The 24994-nt window shown below is 39.5% G+C and overlaps 1 protein-coding gene across 4 annotated transcripts in view; it reads left to right on the top strand.

Moving 5' to 3' along the window:
* Positions 1-24994, top strand: part of LOC109308411 (multiple epidermal growth factor-like domains protein 6) — a 291549-nt gene that overhangs the window by 142559 nt on the left and 123996 nt on the right. For 3 of the 4 annotated variants that reach the window (XM_019532693.1, XM_019532694.1, XM_019532696.1), the window contains exon 4: positions 15516-15638. In XM_019532693.1, coding sequence (XP_019388238.1) covers positions 15516-15638 — 123 coding nt within the window. Of the gene's footprint in view, positions 1-15515; positions 15639-20519; positions 20658-24994 lie in introns of those variants that run through there. The other variant, XM_019532695.1, reaches the window with a different exon arrangement.

A 24994-nucleotide genomic window follows, 5' to 3' on the forward strand; every position in this document is an offset into this window, starting at 1 on the left:
AGAAAAATACAGAATCTAGCTTCTTTTATTTGGAGAGTATTTAAAAGTGTAAACTAATCACATCTGAAAAGGCCAAGTGGTAATTCCAAACTTTTCAATGATTGATGCTGCCTCTGTGACACTTTGCTGAAAAACACAAACTGAAAGATGCAAATGTCTTTTCAGTGGGTATAAATGAATTGGGTATGGATGTATATCAAAACCAGATGCCTGACATCTAGTTAGATTTCAAAGACAAATCTAGGGCATATTGTAAAGCATGGTGTGAAAGCTTGTATTACAACTGGCTCCTTTTGGTCCTGGTATGAATCATGTTATTAAGGAGTGCAGGACTTGAAATTCCAGTCCTCTAACTTCAGTTTGTGGTCACCTTTGACTTCTGACAGTCAAAAGCCTTGAGATCACATATTATTATAACTAGAACTCCCAGGCTCTTAAACCCGAATTGCTGCCTCTCTGTTAACAAGAGCTGTTACACATGGTGAGCATATGTTGTTTGCAAAAGTAAATACTGTATTGTGTGATTTATTTTTTTATAGGGGTATACACTACATGTAGAAAACTGTATTATATTATAAGACTAATATGTTCTTTGCCCTGTTGAATCAATGTGATTAATGAAGGCCCTTTGATTTTAGTTATTCATCAATAAAAAAAAATTGTATACATCTGTGTATATTTTTTTCTTTTTAATCCAGCTTTCCAAGGTGCTCAGGACCCATCATTTTCTCATTGTTTTAGAAGACTTATAGTTCAGAAAGTCCTCTCTATTGTTGAGCTGCTTTATTGGATGATGAACTCTTTGGAAAATTTGTCTCTTAAAGTTTAAAAGGGAGTTAACAAGCACCCTTTGGCACTAGATAGGTTAGAAAAATTCAGAAGACCAATTAGGCAATGAAATCTCTGGGAATAATGTTTTCCCCATGGGTTTTTCTGCAAATTAAACTGATGAAGATTTAATCATTTCTCTGTGGGTTGTTTTGCCCTTGACACAGATGATCTGTTGTTAGAGAAGATTTGTGACAAAGTGCATCTCAAGGGTGTCTGCTAGCTCTTCATAAGGAAGAAAACACAAACCCAGCAAAAAATTAATGCAGAATTTACTTTAAAACCAGTGATTTGTTTGCATTTTACCAGCATAAGGTCTAATGACAGAAGATTTAATTTTGAGTTTAGGTTGTAAGACCTAACTTTCACTTTCTTCTTCAATGGCTTCTTAAAACTACTCTAAACTAAAAGTGAAAAAAGCAAAAATCTTCCTATATTTGGTAGCTAAGAGGGTTTCCACCCTGGACAAGTCCAGCAAGGGGAGGGGTGAGGGATGAGGCACAGAAGTCTTACCTGCTCTGGGGACTCGAAAAAAGGCCTGAATGTTGATGCTGTGGTGTGGTCTGCCCGCCCCAGTTTGTGCTGCTATAGCTGTAGTGTCTCTGCACCCAGCTACTGCTGTGGACTCCCCAGGGTGTGATCATTCTGGCACCCTACTAAACTGACATCTGGGATTGGTGCTCCAATCACCCACACAGGTTGTACCACTGAATGCATCGTTCTGCTCTGATGGGGAGTGATGGTGATGGGCATTGACTAGTAAAGGCAACATCCAAGAAAAATAAGGGAGAAAAGAAAACAAGGATCTCCATTGAATCTCAATAATTAATTCTAATTTTAAGCTAGAAGCCCACACGCACACATCATCCTTTTCCAGCTCAGAAATATCTTACATTAATTTCAGTACCTAATGGCTTGAAAAAAATCATTATTCATGTGAAAAATGAACTAATCTGCTCACATGCTTAGTCCTGGGGTTAATTATATTATGAAAAAGAGCAGTTTATAAGTAACTGACTTATTACAGTGAGTTCCCTTGAAATTTAAGCTCCTTAATTTGTTCTCCTTCTTAGACTCTACGATTGTGATAATCAGGCTGTTTATATGTTAAAGAGGAATTTCTGAAATCATTGCCAAAGTCCTGTTATGGCCACACTAATTGAGTAGACACAGTAATTGGAAACTTCCTCTTCCCTGCCCTGTAGTGAAAATGGTGACTAACAACAGTTTTCCCCATACCCACTCTCAGGTAAGTTTACACACACAATTTTGTTGCAGAAACAGGCTGGGAAACAGTCATTATAGAAAGCTCAGCAAAGAGTATCTTGGGCTTAAGGCGATGGATTTGGATTTAGGAGACTGGTTTATTTGCTTTGCCTTCGACTTTGTGAGACCTTTGGCGATTGACTTCATCATTCTGGGCCAGACTTGTGACATTCTTATGTGTTAAGAGCTCTCGGTGTAGCTTAAAATTAACATGTGATAACGCCCTTAAATATCATCATCAGACATATGCATACCTACTAATGACTTCTAAGGGAGCACTCATGGCAAATGGTCATATTCCCTGTTTCACAGCACTGAAGTTGAAAGCAATTATAATTTCTGGGTTTTGAGGTGCTCATTCTGTGGCATTTACATATCTAGATTGATCAATACTTCCATTTTTTAATCTTTCAGTTTACCCAACATTCACAAAAAGCTAGCACATTTAATTACCTTATTCTTACAGTTCTAAGCTTTTTCTTGGTTATCACTTCCAGAATTAGAAGTCCAGATCAAGCTTTATTTTTTTCTACCACAAAGCTTTTTTTGGTTAGTTTGCACCTTAGAGTTAAACTTTCTTTAAATCCAAACCAACCACCTCTAAACCTTGACATTTTAAGTTCGTGGAGTTTTTGCTGCTTGCTATCATCTCATAAATCTAGTTTTGTATAATAACCCTTTCAAAGGATATACCACGCATGTGTAAATAACAGTTGTCTGGCAGAATTCAGTCCACTGTTACACATTGTTACGTGGTAGTACACTAATCTCTTATTAACATCCCTGGTTCATTTTTAGTCTGAGTGGATGCATCTACATGTGCCATTAAAGCAATGTGGTAAACTTCGTTGTAGTTTGCATTGGAGTTAACTGCTCGCAAGCACATCATCTGCATGTGTGCCCATGACCGCAGCAGTTTGAGTTAGGGCAGAGCAGCTGCAGGCTGACGGAGGGGTAGCAGGGGGTCAGCCCCAGGCTCCAGGTGGTGGTGTCGAGCAGCGGAGGGGGTAGCTAAGGCATTAGTGTTAAAATGCAGGGCTAGGCAGCAACAGTCCCCAAAAGTACTATCTTACAGCGGAGTTAGTTAATTGACTGAGCCCTAATATCGGCACGTGTAGATGGTGATACTTTACTGCAGAGCTAACTAGTCAACTCCTCAATAAAGCACACATGCAGATGCACCTAATGAGACTCAAAAGCATATAAAAATATATTGTGCTCTGAATCCCTGCCTTTTCCACCTCTCTAGTAAATGTCTAGCTTGAAATGCCGATTAATTCCATAGGCAGCTACAGCTAGAAGTAGACTGCTGTGGTTTGCTTCTTGAGTATGCCACTGTGATCACATAACACAATTGAATTCACCGTGTCTCTTGGCTTTCTGGGAGGCTTGTACAATGATGGTGGTTGTGGGTACCTTCATATAACTACACATGAGAAGCCACCCCACCTTTTGTCATGTTTGTTTCCATACTGGACTGAAAATAACAGATAATTCTTTATAGACTTGATTGTTTTTATATGCCATAGATAGTAAACCATTAGTCTGAGAAGACTTTTCCTTCCATTTTAGCCTCTTCAATGCTGCTCTAAATGGAGTTTATGTAGTAAGCAATGAACATGCTATCGTGGAAGTAAATGGTGTTTACAGAGACTTATATTGCTTTTAACAATGATAAATGCAAACGCCTGGCTTTTGCTAGTGGCTTACCCCTGCATGCTTTTCCTACATGTGTTTACCAGTTCTAGTGCGATGACCTGATTTATGAGCAAAAAAGAAAAAAAAAATAATGGAGATCTTACTTAAGAGACAGTCTTTGAATAATGGGGACAGCCAAGTGAGTTAAGGCATCTCCCTGGGAGTAATGGAAAGTGCTGGCAAAGTGCCAAACTTACTATTTGGCACCGACCAAAATGCTGGCCTCTTTTTTCCAGCTGTCACTTAAGAAATCAAATGACAGCAAGTGTCAAGCCTGCCTCTTGTTCAAGATACCCTCTGTGACCTCTTTCCGAGGCACTAAGGCTTCCACTGGACTAGCTCATTGTGTTTGGAATTTGTTCTGGCACATCACATCTAGAAAGAGCCCAGGTTGATAGACCCTTGCTGTAGTAAGTGCATTTTAGAAAAATGTAATGATCATTAGAGGGCACTACCTATCTGAGGTACAAATTAGAATCTTATAATCAAACGTCCGAAGTAGGGAGTCTATTTGACTTCATTTGTGTGTTGAAGACTAATGGGCCTTAAATAAGGAGCAGAAAACAGTGCAACAGGTATGCCTTTAGAGAAAAACAGGCCTGAAAGAATGGCATTATCAAGCAATTCATTCTTTTACCATGGAAAAAGAGTTTGTGGGAGGAAAAGGTCTGTACGTAGCATTGTCATGAAGATGCAATGTACCTGCTTTTCTGTTTTGCTCATTTCCAAATGATGCTACCTGCAAAGCTATCATACCAAGCAATTGCAAACACTTGTCCAATTTGATAAAATTCTTTTAATTGTAAGAACTGTACTTGAGGTATGTGGTTGATGCATAATCTCTTTTTGCAATCACGGTTCTATCCATACTCCATAATTATCTCCAATCATGGGCAATTAGCATTTGTTAGCCTGTTGTTGCTGAGTTCAGACATTCTGGGGTGTTGAGCTGCATTATTCATTTTCTGTCAGTGAAAATGCATTTTGAAAAATAGCTGGAATGACAGGATTTTATTGTGCAATGATAATTTTTTTTCTTAAGTAGTTACTGTTATTGCAAAAAAGAAAAACCTATATTGGATTTAGGTACTGAATTTAATTCTGTAGTCTGGTAAAGCCTTCTGTTTAGATGATAAATGAGAACTCAAATGAGAATTCAAAGTTGGTAAATACTTTTTTGCACAACAGGTAATTAGACTGTATAACTCCCTGCCCCAAGAACTTGATGAGAGAGAGAATTGAGGAATGTTTAAAAAAAAGGAGTAGGCAATTATGTGGACATCAAAGGCTGTCATAATTAATAACTGTTATTTAAAAAGTTTCCCCCTATAATTAGTAATAAATATTTTGACTTTGTCAGTTCCTAACCATTAGAAACCAGGACAAAACTGGATAAAAATATAGATGATCTCATGTCTGTTTACTGTGATGATCTTCCTCCTCCTTCTGATGCATCTGGATACTGATCACCATCAGAGACAGGAGGCTGATCTAAGTGACCTTCAAGTCTTATTTGATCCAATTCTTATATTCTTCAAACTCTCTGTTTTCAAGGACCAGTGAAGTTTCTGGGATCATTTAATTTGTTACATAACTTGGGCCTTAGTCTTTGTTTTCAAGAGATTTTATTCTAGTGTTAAAGGAGTTATTCGTAATGCATGGCTGTGCAAATGACAGGGGAACCTGATTCTCATCTCCCACCAGGGTTTTAATAAGGAAACATGAGCATTGGTATTGTATCTTCTATAAAGCTTTTTCTTTTTTGCCTTTCAGAAATAAAAAATGATCTCTAGCAGTAAAGCATGAAACCATATTTTTAAACTGCTCCAGCAACAACACAACATACAGCCGTTTAAGCAGCTTGCGTTCAGGCAGGAAGGTTGGGGTACATGCAGCTGGATGACTGATGACTTCCATATATACAAACATGGCATGGTGGTTAGGAGGAGTCTGTGCACCAGATTAGCCGTGCAGTGATTTAAAAAAATGATGTGATAATTTGAGAAAGTGCAGGCATGACAGCTGCCAATGGATACAATAGCAGTGATGGGTGCTTTATATGAGATCACACAGGGAGAATCTGTCAGATAAGTTTGCTTCACTTATCAGACACTTGTTAGTAGCTCATATTTACAGTATTTCATAACCCAGCACAAGAAATATTTGTCCTGCTATTAATAAAGCGTTAAGAATGTTTAATCAATATACCTATTGGCTACACTTGGCTCTGAGTGAGCAGCTTTGTTTTCTGTTGAGTTAGATCATTTACAGTTAACACTGGAAACAGTAGGTGAAATATAAGGCTTAGAAACTATTGCCTTTAAATTAAACATGGTTTTGGGTTTCTAATCCAAAGGAATAAAAGGAGGACAATTCACTGTATAGGCTTTTGGCAACTGTTTTGTCTGCCTATCTTCACAGATTCATAGATGCTTGGGTCAGAAGGGACCTCGACAGATCATCGAGTCCGACCCCCTGCCTAGGCAGGAAAGAGCACTGGGGTCAGATGACCCCAACCAGATGCCTATCCAGCCTTGCCGGATGCCTATCCAGCTTTTAGCTATTTAACTATAATACAGGTATGTATAGGTAAGCATGAAGTATACTGCGTAATAGATTAAAACTGTCCCAAATATAAAATTAAGACCCAATTTCCATAACATTTTCAGTTATTCAAACCAAACATTTTGGTTGTGCAGCATCTGGGACAGGGCTTTCAAACAGGTGTCTAATACCCTACACACCAAAGCAAGCAGCATGATTTTCAGAAGTGCTGAGCTCTGAGGAGCTCCCATTCGCTACCTGGTTACTAAACACTTGAAAAATCAGGCTGAGTTATTTAAATTTACACTACTAGTTTCCACTTGTTGCATACCTTGGCCCAGACTATATACAGTTGGGGTGATGTTATTGCAAATGGCTAAGTAGGTGATTGGCAGTCCCTGTACTATCTTAGTTGAAGAGCTTGAAAGTGAGCAATATAACAGACTTCTAACATGACCTAAGTAGTATAAAATAACAATAAATAGTTTTTAGTAACAAGGTATAATGTACTTTGAAGTTCATTATTTCAGATATGTTGCATTCCATTATTTAGTTAGAAATATCTCCTTCCTGTTATTTTAAGTTCCTGGCAGAGGGAATAAGTCCATGTTTGGACGAGAGAAAAACAAGAGATCTCTTTGGTAGCTTTTTTTAAAATTTTGGCCGTGTGAAACTACTGCAGGTCAAAGCTGATTGATTACTGGGCAGCATGAAGGTGAAGAAGTAAACACTACATGCAATGAATTAATTTATCATATAACTGTCACCTCCCTCTATGCAAAAGTATATAGGATGCCCAGTTGTAATACAAAATATATAAACACATTCATTCTAGCATCTGAAGTTAGACACAAACATTGCTGTTTAGGCTGTGATTATGCCAGTATTTCATTATATACTTAAAACAGGTATTTGTGGGATTGGGATCTTAAGTGTCTTAATTGCATTAGTCATTGAAGGCTGCATGGGCTCAGCACATCTGAAAAACAAGGTCCTAATTTAAATTCCCAAATATCAACTTAGGCACATAATTTATAGGTCCCCAAAGCTTAACCCTTTTTATCACAATGTCTAGGAGACAAATCACAACGAAATGATTTTTTATTAGTAAACTGCTGAATTCTCCATTAAAATATCTTTTTCATGTTATTTTGGCCTGTTGAACTGACTTTGCTGTGTGTTAGCATAACACTTCGTAAACTAATCAAAATAGCCTTTCTTTGCAATGATGGTGGGCTTTGTTCATGTGGGATTGTAATAAGAATGTGAATGATTTTACAGATTTTATTCCACTTCAGTGATTTATTACAGGTCCAGTGAGCTATGACATGCAGTAAAGTCAGCTTATTATGGTTCAGAGCACAGGTTAGCCCCACAGGGGTGGTCAGCAAAACAGAGGTCTCAGCATGTGGCTGTTTAAAAAAATAGATGGTCTCATACAGCAGATAAACATTATAACTCTGGGAGAAATTTTAAAAATTAAGCTGTAGTTGTAAGAATCTTTGTCAAATTAAAGAAATCTTCCTATTAAGATGATTGCTAAACTTACTATCTGTATAAAATGCTTCATTTTAAAAGTACTTTACTTACAGAAAATGGGTAGCTGATATTGTCTGTAATCCAAACATTTATTTTCACATTTAAAGAGTTAGTAAATGTACGTGATAATTCACTACATCATTTTTTTCCCCATGAAATGCTTCAAACTCCTTTTGCAAGGATGTATTTGTTAAGTGATTGTTTACTCTTCTCTCTGGCATCTTTCCTTTCTTGCTGTCAGTCTAGTCTCAAAGCCCTAACTGTTTTCATTTTTTGCTTGAAAATTATACTTTTTCTATCTGTTAAATTCAGGGCACCCCCATGAAGCTTGTCAAATTAGAGGTGACTCCCCAACCCCAATCCCTCCCCCCCGAAGATTACTGACTAGTTAAAAAAAAAAAAAAAATTAACTGGTAGGTCTGACATTAACTGTGTGGCTAGTCAGATTTTCCATTTGAACCTTATTTGTATGTAAAATTGGGATTGATTTTTAAAAATCGTGCGATATTTGCTTTCAATAATTTTTAAGGGTTTTTTAAAACAACTTTTAGAATAGGAACCAAATAATTTTTTTTTGTTTAAATATGAAAAGTCAAAATTTTCCACAGCAAACTTTGACTAATAAATACTCCATGTAGGATTGAGTTATTTTCTGACTGCTTTACTATATGATTATTTGCAGATCTAGTGTGAATGGCATTCACTAAATTGCTGAAAGAAGAGGTATCAGCTTTCTCTCTTTCCCTTTTCTCACACATTTCACATTTCCTGGGAAAAGTCATATTCCCCTATTGCTGAAACCAGGAAGTAGTTGAAGAGATGTTGGATAAATTAATACATATTTGAGTTTTCCATTTGTACTTGTCATGAATCTTCATGTTTTCAGTACTAATATAATCAAAACACGCTATGTTTGTCTTCCAGAAGTAGAACAGGTAGATTACCGTGTGTAAAGTTCATATAGAAACTACATGATGGATGTGAAAGTGTGTTTTATTCCCTTATTTAAGGAGTGCTATTGAAATTTAACGTGGCAGGATTAAAAGATCTAAAGTATGTGCTGTGGGTAATTTTGCATGTGCTATGGATAATTTTGCATCTTGGCTCTATAAATAAATTTGCAATATCACAGTAGCAAACATTACATTCATTTCTGGAAGCATGTCATCACAGATGGATTGATACTCTTGATAACACTGAACTTTTGTCAGCCCTAACATGGCAGAATTGATGCATCAGAAAATTTTTGTCATATATCTTGCTATCCAAGAGGCAGATTTATTTGCAATCTTGAATGACATTGGATATGGAAAGCGGACTGAAATCTGTTTTGGAAAAATTTTTTTTACAACTGTATATAAATCTACAGTTAAAAATGCAGACTAGTCTGTGTGCTTTAAGAATATAGAACAGCCGACTGAGACCTATGAATTTTATTCTTGTGATAGAAATCCCATTTGTATAAACTGTGAGATAAAATGCTGGGTACTCTCTTTCTCATAAAATATGTTGGTATTTGGTAGTATTGAGTAACGTTACTTTTACTGACTTCAGAGATAATGTAAGCAAGTAGAAAACATTTTAATTTTCTTAGTACTAAGCTTATATCTGTGGACATATACACCCAGTGAGGTTCTGTCTCCGTATGTATTAAACCCTAGTTGATATGGAAAAGATTCTGTCACCAAGTAGCAGGGGGTTTATTGTGTTTTGTATTATCTGAATTGAAGCATTACTCGCATTGCTCGGTTAAGGATGACAGGAATTAAATTACTATGTTTTAAAGAGAAATGTAAACACCGATGCAGCATGAGTTTCCTGGTACAAGAGAGAACCTAGAAGAAGGCATAAAGTTAGGCCAGAATGAAAGACATCTTGAACATAGCAGATGTAGAGGTAGAAAGATAAAATTAGGACACTAGTGATTTCTCTTAAGATGCTATAACTTACTCTGTAAATCAGCTTTTTCATAAGTAAGAAATAAATACATTTACATTGATTATATAAGTACAGTGCAATCCAAATAAAATATATGCTTCAGCATGCAATAATACTATAGCATTCCAAATATGTTGTAGATCCTACTCTATTATAATATCAAGAGGGTAAACACAAACTGCTTAATCACAAAGTTATTAAAATGTTTCCTTAGCTTCAAAATACAGAATCTGGAGCTGAATAAATTGGATTATACATAGTAGTTTCCATCAGTTTGTCAATATTTAATGCCCCAGGGGGTGATGTGGTAAAGCCTGTTCAAAAATAATATGGGAAAATAATGTAGTGCTGCAAATAATTTTTGTTTTTAAAAAGCAAGACATTTTAATGGTGATTGCTGTCCATTTTTCAGCCCTGATAGCATCAAGGGAAGCTGAAAATGAGAGTGGAGGGCATAGTTAGTATGTGCCTCATCACTGCTTATTGTCATCAGGCACTGTGCAGATGTCAGACAGTTAATGGAAGTAAAATCTCCTGGGACATGCCTATTCTATTATAACTTCTGATACCATACTCCTCACCATTGTATCTGGGTATATTAGTAGTACCTTTTAGAACATTAAGTAATGTGACTAAAATGCATTCTGTTGTTGGTTCTCTTATTCTTTTCCCCAGAAAGTGTGTGCATTACCTTGTTTTAGCAGGCTGATTTCGTTATGTTGTTTGTTAGTTTAAAAACCTGTTTGGTTTTTTGTGTGTGTTTGTTTGTTATTTTTATCATGCAAGACTTAAGAAAAGAACATAGGTTCCACGTGTGGAAGTTCACCAAGCCAAATCACGGTCCCATGTAAATCCATGGCAAAACTCCCACTGACTTCATAGGAACCAGGTCAGGATTTGGCATGCTTTGTCCTTTTGGGGTAACTGAAGCTTTTATTTGTATCTTAGCCCTGGGCAACATGAAGGAGAAACTTTTTTTGATGAGCAGTTATGGTATGTATAGGGCTATGAAGAAAATAAATGGTTTGGCGACTCTACAATTTTTGTTTTGTTTTTGGTAGTTCAGGTTTCAGAAAACTGAAAAATATAAAATCAAGAGCAAAACTATGCCAGGGTGGTTTGCTTTTTATTTATTTATTACACCCCCTCTCCCCTTTAATTTTTTTCTGCTAGCAACAAACCTAGGCTAAAGTTCATCAAAGAATTAACAGGCTTTGGTTATCTTCAGGCCTAGGGACAGAAATTACACATAAACTGGTATAAGTGATGGGAAACAAGTTCAAATCTGTAACACGACAAGGCTAGGGACAGACGTTCAAAAAGCCAGAGCCTGAACTGATTCAGTCTTTGCAGGTTAGTCTAACCTGCCTAGGTTGAACCGGTATGTAACTGTACAGACATTCCTTTTGGACTGAGGAAATGCAGGTAAAATAAGCTTCCTCCTGGCCACCTCCCTCCAACGTCCCCTCCCTCCAGCATCTGGCGACCTCTCCCTCCTGACACTTGTCCCGGACACACAGTGAGTGGCAGTGGTGGTGGTCAGGGCGCCTGAGGGGAGAGGCGGGGCGTAACCATACTCCCTGCCCCCCACCTAAAGAGCCCTGCCAGCCTCCTGGACCAGGAAGGGGGGAGCAACTATGATGGTAGCAGCAGCCCCTGTCACAGTTTCTCAGAGTGAGAGCCCCTTCTGGTGGGGGGGCACGCTGCAGGGTGGGGAAACATGCTGTGGGCTATGGCAGTGGTGTCACTTGGGGGGCAGGGGAGCCTCTGGCCCCCTCTGAGCCCCAGGGCTGTCACACAATGTTCACAGCAGCACTTCCTGCTCCGCAGAGCAGTGCTCCCACCAGGAAGGGGCTTGCATTCCCCAACACTGTGACAGGGGCTCCTGCCCCTATCAAGGACCCTGCCTCTTCGCTGTGGCATTGGCTGGGCAGAGGTGTGGTTAGACGCCAGCTGGCAAGTCCCCTTATTCAGGGACAGGGAAGGTGGGTTATTTCCCCTCCCTCCAGCATCCAGCAGAGGAGCCAGGAGGGGGCTTATTCCTCTGCTTCCCCCAAGCAGGGAGAGCAGCACTGGCAGTGGTCAGGGCAGGCAGACCCAGCTGTGGTTCCCAGGAGGGCAGTGGGTAGAGGGGAGAATAACCCCCCTCACTGCCCCCTCTGCCTCAGAGGTGATGCTGGCTAGTGTCTGACCATGCCTGGCTCTGCCACTGCAGCAGTGAGCAGGGGGTGCCTGGTAAACTCAACTTGGGTCTCTGTAGGTGGGACATGAAGGGGAGAGTTAAACCCCTCTCTGGCCATACCAGCTCACTGCTAGAGCAGCCAGCATGGAGGAGAACAGGTCCATGATAGTGGGACAGGGGAGGAAATGGGGGAATAAACTTCTTCCCTGCTCCCTTCCAGGGCCAGTGTCTGGCCAGATCCCTGCCCCTGCCTGTCCCTGCCCTGGCTGGGAAGCAGAGGGGTAGGGCCAGCCCTGCTCTGCTGGAGCAGAGAGCCCAGCCCAGAAAGCATGCTGGGATGCTGAGGGACTCTGGTGTAATTTAAATCAGGAAGGGGTCTGGAATAGACATTGCATAAACCAGTTTGAAAGTAATGAGTTAAATCTGATACTATACTCAACCAGGTTTATCTTAAACTGGTTTTGACCATTTTGAAACTGGTTTATGTGCACTGAATGTCTGTTCTGGTGCATGTTTAAACCAGTTTCTGAACACTTAAACTGGTCTATGTGTAATGTCTGTCCCTAGCCCAGAAGTTCAGTGCACAAACTGATTTCAAAATAGCTAAAATCGGTTTAAGATAAAGCTGCATGAATGCAGCATCAGACTTAACTGATTTAGGTTAAATCAGTTTATTGAACTTCTGTCCCTGGCCCCCTCCAGATTCAAGTTAACTCACAGTCCCCCAGCATCCCAGGTTGCTTTGCAGATCCCCTCTTTGCAGGGTGGGTGAGCTAGCCTTGGCCCAAGCTGTCTGCTGCAGCCAAGCAGGGAGAGGTGCTCTAGCATGCCCAGGCTTCTGGCCTGAGACACTGCAGGCACGTGGATGTATTTCCAGAATCAGAAGTGAATGTCTGTTCACTTACTTATCTGTTCAATCTATAGCATAGACTAACCAGCAAAGATTGAATCAATTTAGCCTGTCCTTAGCCGTGGTGATCTTCGCACACAGTCTGAGTGAATTCCCATACCTTTTATATCTATATAAGTATACATGTAAAATTCTCTTCTTTGTGAGGACTTTTTATGGCTGCATTTTGCATTTCTCTTGACTACAACCTACAACTTGTATTTTGTTTATTTTTTATGAAGCACTCAATGTTTCTAATATTAAAGTCATTACATATATATTACATATACTTACGAAGTGATGATTGTGGTTATCTTTTATTGCTGAGTCTTTTTCCCTCTCCCATTCTTCATGTCCTGCTCTCTAATCTGAAGAAACCAAGCCCTTCCAGTGACAAACACATTACCAGACAGTCCTCCTCCCAGATTTTGGAAGCTCATTGTATTCTTTAGCACTGGATTTCCACCTAGCAACATGCTGAGTAGCTTGCTGTGCCAACATACCGGTTCGGAACTTTTGTCAACAAATCAAAAAAGAGAGAACATTTTATACAGGTTCATTGGTGTCTGTGCCTAACCCTAAATAAATTCATTATGTTCTTTATATGATCTTCTAGACAACATTAACGTTTCATATAGAGCAATACTAAGATACAAAGCGTTGTGAACAGATCCCTTCTGAAATATATCAGACATGTATGGCAATGACCCAAACCCCTATGTGCTGTTTTCATTTAGTTTGCTGTCCCACTGGGACATTTGATAACTTTCTCATTTGAGGTATACTCTCTTTGGACATTTTGCATACGATCTGCTTCAACAGACTATTACTAGCCTGGTGGAATTTTTTACTATTGCCTGTTAGCTAGATTTTGAAGGTAAGAATAAATGGGCCAAAAGACCCATTAACTTTTAGATATTGAACAGTTAATTAGTACTTATGATGTTGCTTATCACTATCATAATTACTAAAATGCAAGATGAGTGTTTTTCCACCATTTGGGGAAAAAAGCTTTTCATTTTGTATCCATATACAAGGAAACATGATTGAATACATCATGAAGTTGATTATATGCAGCCAATACTGCACATGAGTATAAAAGACCTGGCTCATATTGGGCAAACATACTGACAGGAACCTACCAAAAGGGTAGATTGGTGCAACCCATCTGAATAAGATGTAGTACCCGTTTTGCTTAGTCCCCTCAGTGCCAACTCTTTTCCAAATCATGGTGAGCCACTACATTGAATATATTTTGATATCCTCTTCACTCCCACAGCTGAGCTGTGCCTTTTTTCCAATGATTGCTGTTTCTTCACTAGCCTTAAAAATCTGGCAAATATCACCAAATGGGGCCCTAAACAGGACTCAGAATCCCTTTGTTACTCCCTCTTTCAGCCTGTTGCATGATTATAGTTTCATAGTTTCTAGGGTCAGAAGGGACCTGAGTAGATCATCTAGTCTGACCCTCTGCCATGGCAGGAAAGAGTACTGGGGTCAAACGACCCCAGCAAGGTGTACATCTAAGTATATTAGTATGGCCCTGTCCTCCATGAGGTGGAGCTGGAACAGGTTGTCCTGTGCCTCATCTGCATATAATTTTTTGTAGGATCCCAGGACTTACAACAAGAATACCTAGTTCTAGTCATGAGTGGGGGCGGTATCTGGAATACACATACATACTAAGCAGTGCTGAACTGTGGGGTCACCATGGCTTGAAATGCTGTTGACTCTGGTGGTACCCAGCCCAATGAATTATGTGGTAACTCATGAACCTTTTGGTTTTGGACTAATATTGTACATGGTTTGTACTATATATACATATAGAAGTGTTGTTTAAAAGTGTGTTTATGGAGATGTAGTTTCAAAACTTACCTGCAGTTTCAAAAAAGGTAAAATGCATCAATTCTGGATGAACTAAATCTATGGGTACCTGTAATAATTTACTTATATGCAAATGACTACAAATATGTTTATTTCAGGGTCCATTTTTTCAGATATGCCTTTTACTTCCATGTAAATAGAGAAAGCAGGGTCTGATAGTAAGGAGGAAAGGAAGGAGTTGCAGTTAGGAAAGCGAGGGAGCAGGGCAGAGGGCAAGGAAGCTACCCAACTCCCCAGACCTATTTTTCATGCTTTAGCAGTAGTAGGGGGAAAGTTCAAGGAAAACCTCCAATAATTAGATTGAATGCCTAGAAAATTATAAGAAATGTATAAATTTTCCTTATATAGAATCTAATTATTGGGGGGGTCATCTTATATTCAAGTAAATGTGGTATTGTGGTAAAGTTCTCTGTCAGCATTATGGGACAGTTCTCTGTCAGTTCTCTGTCTTCTTACATTAAAATAATATTGTACAGACTATTTCTTCACCATAAAAAGGATACAGTCTATTTTCTGAACAGCCAGATATCTAAAAGTCCATACCTGGAGCCCAAAATCAATAAGTAGCCATGTTGGTTATGATCATAAGAAGGCTTACAGCAGCAGCTTTAAGTTTTATTCATTGGCTCTTAGTTCCTTCCTCACCCCATAAAATCAGAAATATATAATTTATTATTCCATGACGAGAAAATCTCATCAATGCCTACTTCTTATTCAGTGTCTGATATACACTGTTTCCTCCTACAGATGTTAATGAATGTACCATTGAAAATGGAGGCTGCTATGACCAATGCTGCAATACTATTGGCAGCTATTACTGCAAATGTCCAGCTGGCCAGCAACTGGGGAAAGATGGAAAATCATGTGAAGGTAAAATTTCATACTGTGTCTCTTTGCTGATAGGAAATCTGAAAACATCCTTGGATGGAAAATGAAAATTATTACCTTTTATCTAGAGCCAGTTGAAGTTCATATATATTCAGAGTTGTCAAGAGTTACGGATCTTCTCACGTCCGGATTATGAAGATGTAACTCTAAGAACACTTCAAAGGATTTTTTTGGAAAAAGTGTATCATTTGAGCCTGGGATTGGTTGTGCCATGTTCTGATTATGGAATTTCTCTCATCAGTTTGAAGAAAGTGCACATGTTCTGAAAGCATTTAATCTGTCTCTAAAACAAAATGACTCTTATCAGAAGATACACATATGTTTCTGCTCTTTAGTTGCATTTCTGCAGCTAGAGATTAACCGAGTAAGAGAGGATTTGAAATCACATGCTACGTAAACCCATTTGCCTTCTTCCCAAGGGAAATATGAGGCCAGATTCCATGGTATGTCCATTCTTATGCAAAAAAGCCATCTTCAAAATAGGGTTAATGTGTGGCAAAAGCTAATGTTAGCCCTCTCTGCATATGTGATTTATTGTCTGTTTTGCAGAACTCCAATAACATAAAGTAGCTGTAAACCTGGCCTTACTGGTCTGTTTTTTATCATCTGAGTGGTGCAGAGCAGCCAGAGTATATCAGAGCTCCTAAAACTTTTCACTAGAAAATTTTCTTTGCCCAGAATTCTTCTTTTTCAGGCTCCTTTCCTACATGCATGCACACATCACATGCATACATGTACTTTGCTCTTATTTTATACTGGGCATGAGCTGTGTGCATCGCTGCCACCTTCCATTTCATGTGACCGCATTTCATTGCTGCTTTAAAAATATAGTTGAAGTTCTTTGAATCCTTCAGGATGAAAGGTGTTATATACACATAAATTCTTGTAAAACATGTTATCTTTTCACAGTAAGAAACTATTTCTTATAAGGCTATTTTTTTCCATTGTACAGGATCTCATGAATCCCTCTCTTCTGGGATTTCATTTACTATTGTCCTTTGGCTCCTGATTTTTAGGCTAGATACATTGTAATGTACGTCTCGGCTGTGATTATATTCTTTACCACAATCCTACAGTTTATTCACCAATGGTCTCTTCCAGGCTGGAAGGATGTAGAATTAACTTCCACAGCAAGCTGTCAACTGATACCTAGCTTGACAATGTAAATAAGAACTAGATGGATATTTTCTTTTGACTGAAATTTTTCATTAAGGTCCTCTGTGATTCCCTTTGATGGATTTTTTTATAATCCAAGCACACAAAACAGAAATAGTGTGTATATTAATCCAAAGATTCTTTCTGCCTTTCACCAACCTTCTGCTATTTCTTCTAGTGCTTATTTAATAATGCCATTGTGAACAAACTCATATGCATTTATAGTGATGAATACTTACTGTTTCAGATTTGCTTAAAAGTAGTTTAATATAATTTCGAGGTAACCATTCCTATTTTGAAAGAGAGATTTACTCCTAAATTGTGTATAATATAGCAGTAAAGTTATTGTTAGAGTGATAATGAGCTACTCATATGTCCCATCTCATTCTTGAAAAGGCCATTTTGAAGTGAAAGTTGTTTGAGTCGTATGTCAGGCATCACACGATCAGGAATTACAGAAGAATGTTTTATGTACAGCTTAGTTCAACTTTTTTTAACTTCATCGAAATTCTTTTTAAGTGTACAGTTACCGGGTCTTGAGAAGTCATCAAAATTTTGCCTTTTGCCTGATGGATATTATCAGAGTCTTTGGGTTATCTGATACGTTTAACCCACGGAATAGAATGATTGTAGCTGTTATGATAATTACTTGCATCAGCTATCACGAACACATTGATGACAGCCAGCTTTAATGTTAAATCAGATTTAACAAGATTTATGCATGATCATTACATAGATGAGAGACTTCCAAGTGTCTCTCAAGGGTGTACAGATAGTGATGTTGATAGTTCAGGAGGGAGTACTCTGCCGTCCACGCTGGTACTTTATAAATGCCCCTTCCTGGGGCATACTGCATTGCTTTGAGGACTCGCTTGCAGGTCTTGAGACTGAATTCCTTTTGCGATCACTTCATCACTAAAGTTACCTGGCATTCTAGAAGAGTAAAGCTACAAGCCAACTTGGATAATTACATTCTCTGTCTATATTTTCCATATAGTCTCAAGAGTGTGTGATATTAGTGTTAAGCTATAGCATAACTTTGCCATGTTTTGTTAAACTCCTTCCATGTTCCAGTGAACAAATGGTTGAACTTCACTAATGAGTGAAATAATTGATGGCTATGCAGCTTTTAAAAACTTTGGGATGTTTTAGGAAAAAAGTGAGGATATAAATATGAGAAATATTACATCAGCACAGTGGAACTAATGTAGATGTTATCTATTTGGTGAGTAGACATTATAAGTTCATTATGAATACCTCTATACAGCTTCCCTCTTGACCCTGGGTCTGCCATAGAAAGCATGACCCTTGCCCGATGGGCAAACCAGAGACTAGGAACTAAGGAAAAGTAAATGGGTAGAAAGCAACCCTGAGCAGGACTTTAGCACAGCTAAGGGGTACATGCTCAGGGCCACTGAGCACAGGAACAGGAATAAGTGGTTTGTTCCAGGAGCAGGAAGGAGGCTGTATAGACATGGCATATTAGAACAGATTCTGACCTCAATTTATCAAAAACAGACTCGTGTTCCTTTCCAACCAATGGAAGGTGTGTCGTGTGAAATAGGTAACAGTCCAAGACAGTATTTGGTATCCATTCAACATTTAATGCTGAAGAAATGAAAGAGAAGTGGGACAACAATAATTCATTAGTCCAACAATATATGGAAGTTCATTGACTGCAGTCATCTTTGAAAGTTGCTTAGATCAGTACCTTGTACACAAACCAGGTAACTGTTCAAACAAAATACTCAGTACTTCCTAGGACTCAAGTGGGACCAGTTATCTCAATGGCATGAAGAATGTACAGTGCCTTCCAGAATCTGGGCCTACATTAATTCAAGCCATATAATAGCAAAAGGAAGCCAATAAAGGCAGCATTAACTAAACCCTTATAACTTTTTATTGTGGTTCTGCTGTTCACTAAATGCTGCATGGAAAGCGAGATGGGTACAGTTAGTACCCCACGTTCTATACTCCTTAGCAATCAGGAAAGGTTGTTTTTTAGCCAGTTGTAGGACATTTATGACAGGATAATAGAATCCATAATTCTGTATAGTACAGTGCCCTGTACTACCTTGCTACAGTGTTTATGTCTGGAAATAAATTGCAGTATAGAAAAGTAACACGCAGTTGAACAAAAATGCCAGCGGGGTGGGTTGATTATCCTTTCAAAACTAACTCTACATCTGTTGCATTATGACAGTTTAATCTCCCACATCCATGGGCTTTGTAGAACTCAGAATTTCATATCCAACATGCAAAGAACACTTTGTCTCAGATTTATGCACTTCACAGGTTTTGACATAAAAGTTGATTTTAACCCTAACTTTGCATCAAATCAGAGTCCTATGAAAACAATGGGAAAACTCTGCTTTGCCTTTAATGGGAAAAGATTTGGATAGCTGTCACTGGTAATATGGATAGCTGTCGCTGGGTTTTCTTCTCTGGAATAATTTCAAAGTCAGCAGAGTCACTTTGGAAAGGAATACAGCCCAGTAACTGGATCACATTTGGTTCCCCTTATATGAAATAGCACGGTACTCTGCAAATAGACTTGTTAACCTCAGTTGATGAACTTGTAGAGTACTACTTAGTGGGTGTATCTTCGTGTGTGTTTTACTGCAGAGTTGAGTAATTCGTGCCACGGTAAAGTGTCACCATCTACATGTGCACCCATATCGTGGCACAGTAAACTGATTAACTCCACTGTGGCATAGCACTGTTCAGGACAAGTACTATCCTATAATGGAGTTATTTACTGCACCACAACACATGTGTAAACAGTGACTGGGGCTGGCTGGGGCAAGAGGGTGCTACATTGTGGGAGCTGCCTGCCTGCTAGCCCTCCACTCTAGTACCCTCATACACCAGCCAGCCCCCATGCAGAACATTGAGCTGGGGCGGAGCAGCTCTGGGCTGGCAAGCTGACCTCCCTCCCTCTGTCCCCCCAGTGCCCTACCATCTGGGGCTGCTCTGCCTCAGCACAACATGCTGCAGTCCCAGGTGCATGTGTAAATGCTGCACCTGGGAGCAATAAACTCTGGCACAAACTGCACCAGAGTTTATTTGGTCACATTAATAGCACATGTCGATGCACCCAGTATGTAGAGGAAAAATATGGCACTTCATGAAGCATAAATGCCATAATGTTTATTTACATAATTTCCCAGTTTCTTAATTGGTGGCTTAGTGTATATGGGACTGAACGCACACTTAAAAAAAAAAAGGCAGGATCTATTCTGCTATTGTTTTGGTGAGTACAACCTTGGAGTAAATACTTTGCCTCTGTGTGCCTCAGTTCCTCCAAAGGGAAAAGCACATCATCACAGTTAAGTTAAATTCTTTTATAGTTATGATCTATTTCAAGATAACATTGTATCACAGTTACTGTGCTAAATGCCTATCAGAGTAAGAGAAAATAGTCTTTTCTAAAATGTAAACAAATGTAAAGCATCCTAATATCAAGGTAAACCAAATTCTGACATATGAAGCATGGTGACTGAGACCAAAAACTACAAAAGCATATGTTTACACATGAATAAGCTAATGAAGTTAGATAAAGGGGCCGTGACCCTATGTTAACCCTCTTTGGTAGACTGTCATTTCTTATATATGTTGTCATGTTCTGAGCCATCAAGCTGAAACTAGAGACAAACGAAATCATAGTATTGGTTGTTGACAAAAAGGAACTTTTGTTTTTCTGATTAGAGTAATACTCCTATTTCTGCATAACCTGATCTCTGGACATCCCTGGGGAATTTTGTCAAACTTCTGAGCATTGGCAGATTTCCTGACCTTTGTGAGATATGACCTCTGAGACCTACTGCATTCTGAGAGTCTGACTCTGTAAGACCACCACTGTTTACCCTAGTAATATAATAGTCTTGGGTGTCAAGTGATTTATCTTGATTTTATGTCTGGAGGGAACTCTTTTAAATAGCCATTGTTTCCAAATAATAGCTAATAGCTTAATTAAAGGAAAATTGAAGGATTTGTCTTGGAGAAAGAAAATGTGTGTTAGAATGACCTCAAATATTTATTTAGTCTGTAAGATTTTGCTTTATAGTCATAACTTACTTTTACTTTGGCAACAAAAAGCCCTACATTTTGCCAGTCGGGAAGTTCAAAGAGCCAGCTTTGTTCTTCAGATTGATTTCCCAACCACCAACTTGTTAGTTGAAGCGTCTGAAATATCCTTTTTAAGGCACTGTTAGATTCTAATATTGTGCACTGCTAGTGAACTGACAACGGGTTTAAGAGAAGCAAGCTGTAGGGCCATTGTGTTGCAAAAGACACTTTGTTTTAAGGTCTCTTTGGAGAAATGAGCTCTTTAAAGGGATTCAACAGTATTTTCTAGTATCTCAAATTCTTTATTTCCACAGACTCACGGTTGGTCACATATGACTTAGGTTCATACTCCACTAAACTCAAGTGTGCTTCAACAGAAAGAAGAGTAAGGAAAAGAAAAGATACGTAATGAAAAATGGAGCTCTTCTGAGTACACAGTCAAATATCAGTTGTCTTAAGCCTTACAGTGACTGTGCTAAAATTCTTCCATGCAGAGTGGATCAACTGACTCCTTAATCTCCCTCAACTTTAAGACACTGTTCAGAAAAACTAAAATAAAAAATAGTCCACAGACATTACAGTATCTTTTAAGTATTCTGTTCATTACTGTACTCACTTTATTTGCACCTCAAAGGCAAATGGAAGAAAGAACTACATGTAATGGCCTTTTCAGGACCTGGGTCTGACAATACAGAAGACCTCCCAGTAGCTTTGCCCTTACAACCCTCATAACCCTTAAAATATAAGTTAAAAAAGAAAATGGGAGCAGAAGAAGGGGAAGAAAGTAAAACGCTTTCGTGGCTTATTTAATCTGACTTTTAATTGCTTTCTTCTGCCTTAAGATTCTAAAATGTAAGTTTGTAGCTGAGTCAGTAAATTATAAGAAACATGCATTAGAGTTGCAAAATGCCAGCTTCTCTACTGATGTCACAAATCATATAATTTCTCACAGCCTCTATGAAATATTTTGTCAAAAAACGTTAGGAATAAGTATTCTTCTTTCTTCTATCTAGTGTGTCAGAGTAGAAGTAGAGAGATGGGAATCAAATGGACATTTATGAAATGGGTGGCTGCAGTTATTTTGAAATGTTACAGACTACATTGGGTATAGAAGAACTGATGTATCCATCCTTGCCTTCACTTTTATTTTTCAGTAGAATATTTGTTATGATTTTGCCTGGTAAGGCTATATATGGATTCATGGCATTGTTCACGTGGGTAAAGAAAAGGCCTGACACCTTTATCTGCACAGCCCCTTCAGTACCCAAGCAGCCTACATCTACATACTGCTCTTACAAAGAGGAATATATTGACCAGGCTAGGAGCCTTGCCAGTGCTAATGGTTCTTTTATAACCATTAACACTCTGTACTGTGAGGGGCAAGATTTTTATGGAACACAGATTACAGAATTTAAAAAGGAAAAAATGGGTGGAAAATATTTATAATGAATTTTCCATAAAACTTTCCTAGTGATGTTCCCAGTTCTTTCCTGAAAGTTAAATTTGTATTTGATTTTTTCCCCCTGTTATTTATCTTTCCACCATTCAACTGTCAACTATGGGGGTTACTGTTATCTGGGCATGCACATAATCTGTAGATCATAAAAAAAATAAATGGTGACCAGATTTGCAAGCACTCAGGTGACAAATTTCCCTCTATCTATGTTCTTGTTCCACCTTGGGTGCCAGACGAATGTAGCTGATGGGCGCCCCATTTACTGCATACAACTTACTTATGCATATGGTGTCCGGAGTTTGTATTTGGTTCTTAATGACAAAATATTACAGCAAACAATCTACTGAAAATAGCAAGCTGATAAACAGCATAGGTAAATTACTGTAGGTCATTGGACATTCTCTTAATGGGCTGAGATGAATTGAGTGGATCCTGATTAATTAAAAGCCCAAGGCAGGCAGAAACCTGAGCTGAATGTTGCCTCACTAAATGAAGTCGTGTAGCACTGTCAGAATTTTAAAGTATGCTGTAGTTCGGTTTGGTCAATCCCCTCTAATTTGCTGCAGCAGTCCAAGACTAATCCACTCAATTACATGCCGGGGACACATGCACCTTTCTCAGTCTTGCTAATATTTATCATATACCAAACCCAACAAAATCACAGGCATTTAAGGCTAAAGTATGTCCTTGGGGTCTGCTTTTGCTGCTCACTAGAATCACTAGAGGAGGGTTGGTATTTTCAATGGACAATATTGGGCAGGCCGGAAAAGAAGTCAAAATTCCAACACATGTTTATAGTGAGGTGCAGTCCTATTTAGGAAGAATATCTCAAATTAACACATCAGTTATTTGTATTGTATCATTTTGAGTTTTAATTGCAGTAATTGTTTGAGACCATTTCTAGAATCTTTCAAGTGTTTTTCTTACATAGGGACAATTCAATACATGCTGTTGTACATTGGGGCACTGCTGAGCTCCGGAAGCGAGGACCTGGCATGGAAAATGCTTTAACAAACAACCTTGTTTAACCCAGAGGGCCACTATCTCAAATTCATTGTTTGGAATTGTGGTGGTATTTTAAGAGTTGGGTTTCTTAGGGTCTGAGTAATTGTTCTTATCTCATGGGAAATACTACTTTCTCTGTATAGAGCTATAGTCTAGGAACCTGAAAAGAAGAGAAATCCTCTTAAATTGCGAATCTTTGTTTAAAGAGGCATCTGTGCTTTTCTGGTATGGATACAACTTCCCCAGTTTGCTTGCTTCATTTTTTTTCTAGATTGGGCCACAGCCAGCATCCCACATTGAACAAAGAAGATAACAAGATAGGCCCGATAATAGCCCACACTAGAGATCCCTCAGGGTCTTGGGTAGATGAGCTATCCGTTGAGACACGCTTCTTTCAAATCAAAGTTATTTGATAGTGATACCTTACTCCCAAGAAAAAGACTGATTTAGTGGAACTGATGATCCTGAGTACCGTTGGATAAGTTTGGCTTTTTGCTTTTGCTTTCTCTTTTAAATCACTTTTTAAAAACTGGGAGATTATATACAAACTAATCAATTATCAAAATGCTCACTATCAGAGGAGTTATGATAACATCATTGGGTGCTTGTATACGTGACAGGGATTTAGCCCCCTAAATTGAAACGGCGAGTTTTTAATTGTGATGATTAAATACCCACCGTTTCAATTTAGTGGCTTCCATCACTGTCATGGCAAGGGGCCTGATCCTAGGGGTTTTTTGGTTTGGGTTTTTTTTCCTCTTGCATAGCCTGCCCGCCTCTTCCATGGCTGTGGGATGAGCTGCCAGTGGGGTGAGCAGCTCCTGAGCTGTGGGGGGCCCTGGTCCTGCCCTCTGTAGTGCCAGCGCCCACCAGGGCCACCCAGGTAGGCTGTTAGGGGGTTGGGGGCTGCTGCTTGAGGAACAGTTTGATCGGGCTGGGTGCTGCCCCTGAGCTGGAGCATTCCCCAGGCTGCTAGCAGCCTACCTGGGTGGCCCTGGGAGATACCAGTGCTGTGGAGGGAAGGACCAGGACCCCCATAGCTCAGGACCTGCTGTTAGCTTACCCCCTGACCTCAGGCAGGCTCTGCGGAGAAAAAACGGGGATCAGGCTCGTTGCCACTTTTTTTTCCCCAGCAGAGCCTGCCCATGTGAGCTGCCAGCAGGCTGAGCAGCCTGTGCACTGTGGGTGACCCCGGTCCTTCCCTCCACAGTGGCAGCCCCAAGGGGTGGGCAGTTAGAGGGCCGGGGGCTGTCCCTGCTTGGAGGTAGCACCCTCTGTATACAGCTCTTCCCTGAGTCTGCTGGGGCTTCCAGCACACCATACAACATCGTTTCCACCATCTCCAGCCACCAGCACACTCCCCTCCCCTCCCCTCCTGCCACTTCCCCACACTGCCTCAGGGGTAAGACAGCCTATTCCCAGGTGGTGGGAAGGTGACAGGGACAGTGCATGGTGCACTGGAAGTCCTAATGGGCTTGGGAAAGAGTTGGATCCAGTGGGAGCCGCCTCTGAGCTGGGGCAGCCCCCTGCCTCCAAGCTGCCCACCTGGGCAGTTCCGGAGGCACCATAGTTTCATAGTTTCATAGTAGCTAGAGTCGGAAGGGACCTAGGTAGATCATCTAGTCCGACCCCCTGCCTTGGCAGGAAAGAGCAC

The sequence above is a fragment of the Crocodylus porosus genome, unplaced genomic scaffold (genome assembly GCF_001723895.1).
Source record: "Crocodylus porosus isolate Cpor-Errol unplaced genomic scaffold, CroPor_comp1, whole genome shotgun sequence".
In the NCBI taxonomy this organism is placed as follows: Eukaryota; Metazoa; Chordata; order Crocodylia; family Crocodylidae; genus Crocodylus; species Crocodylus porosus.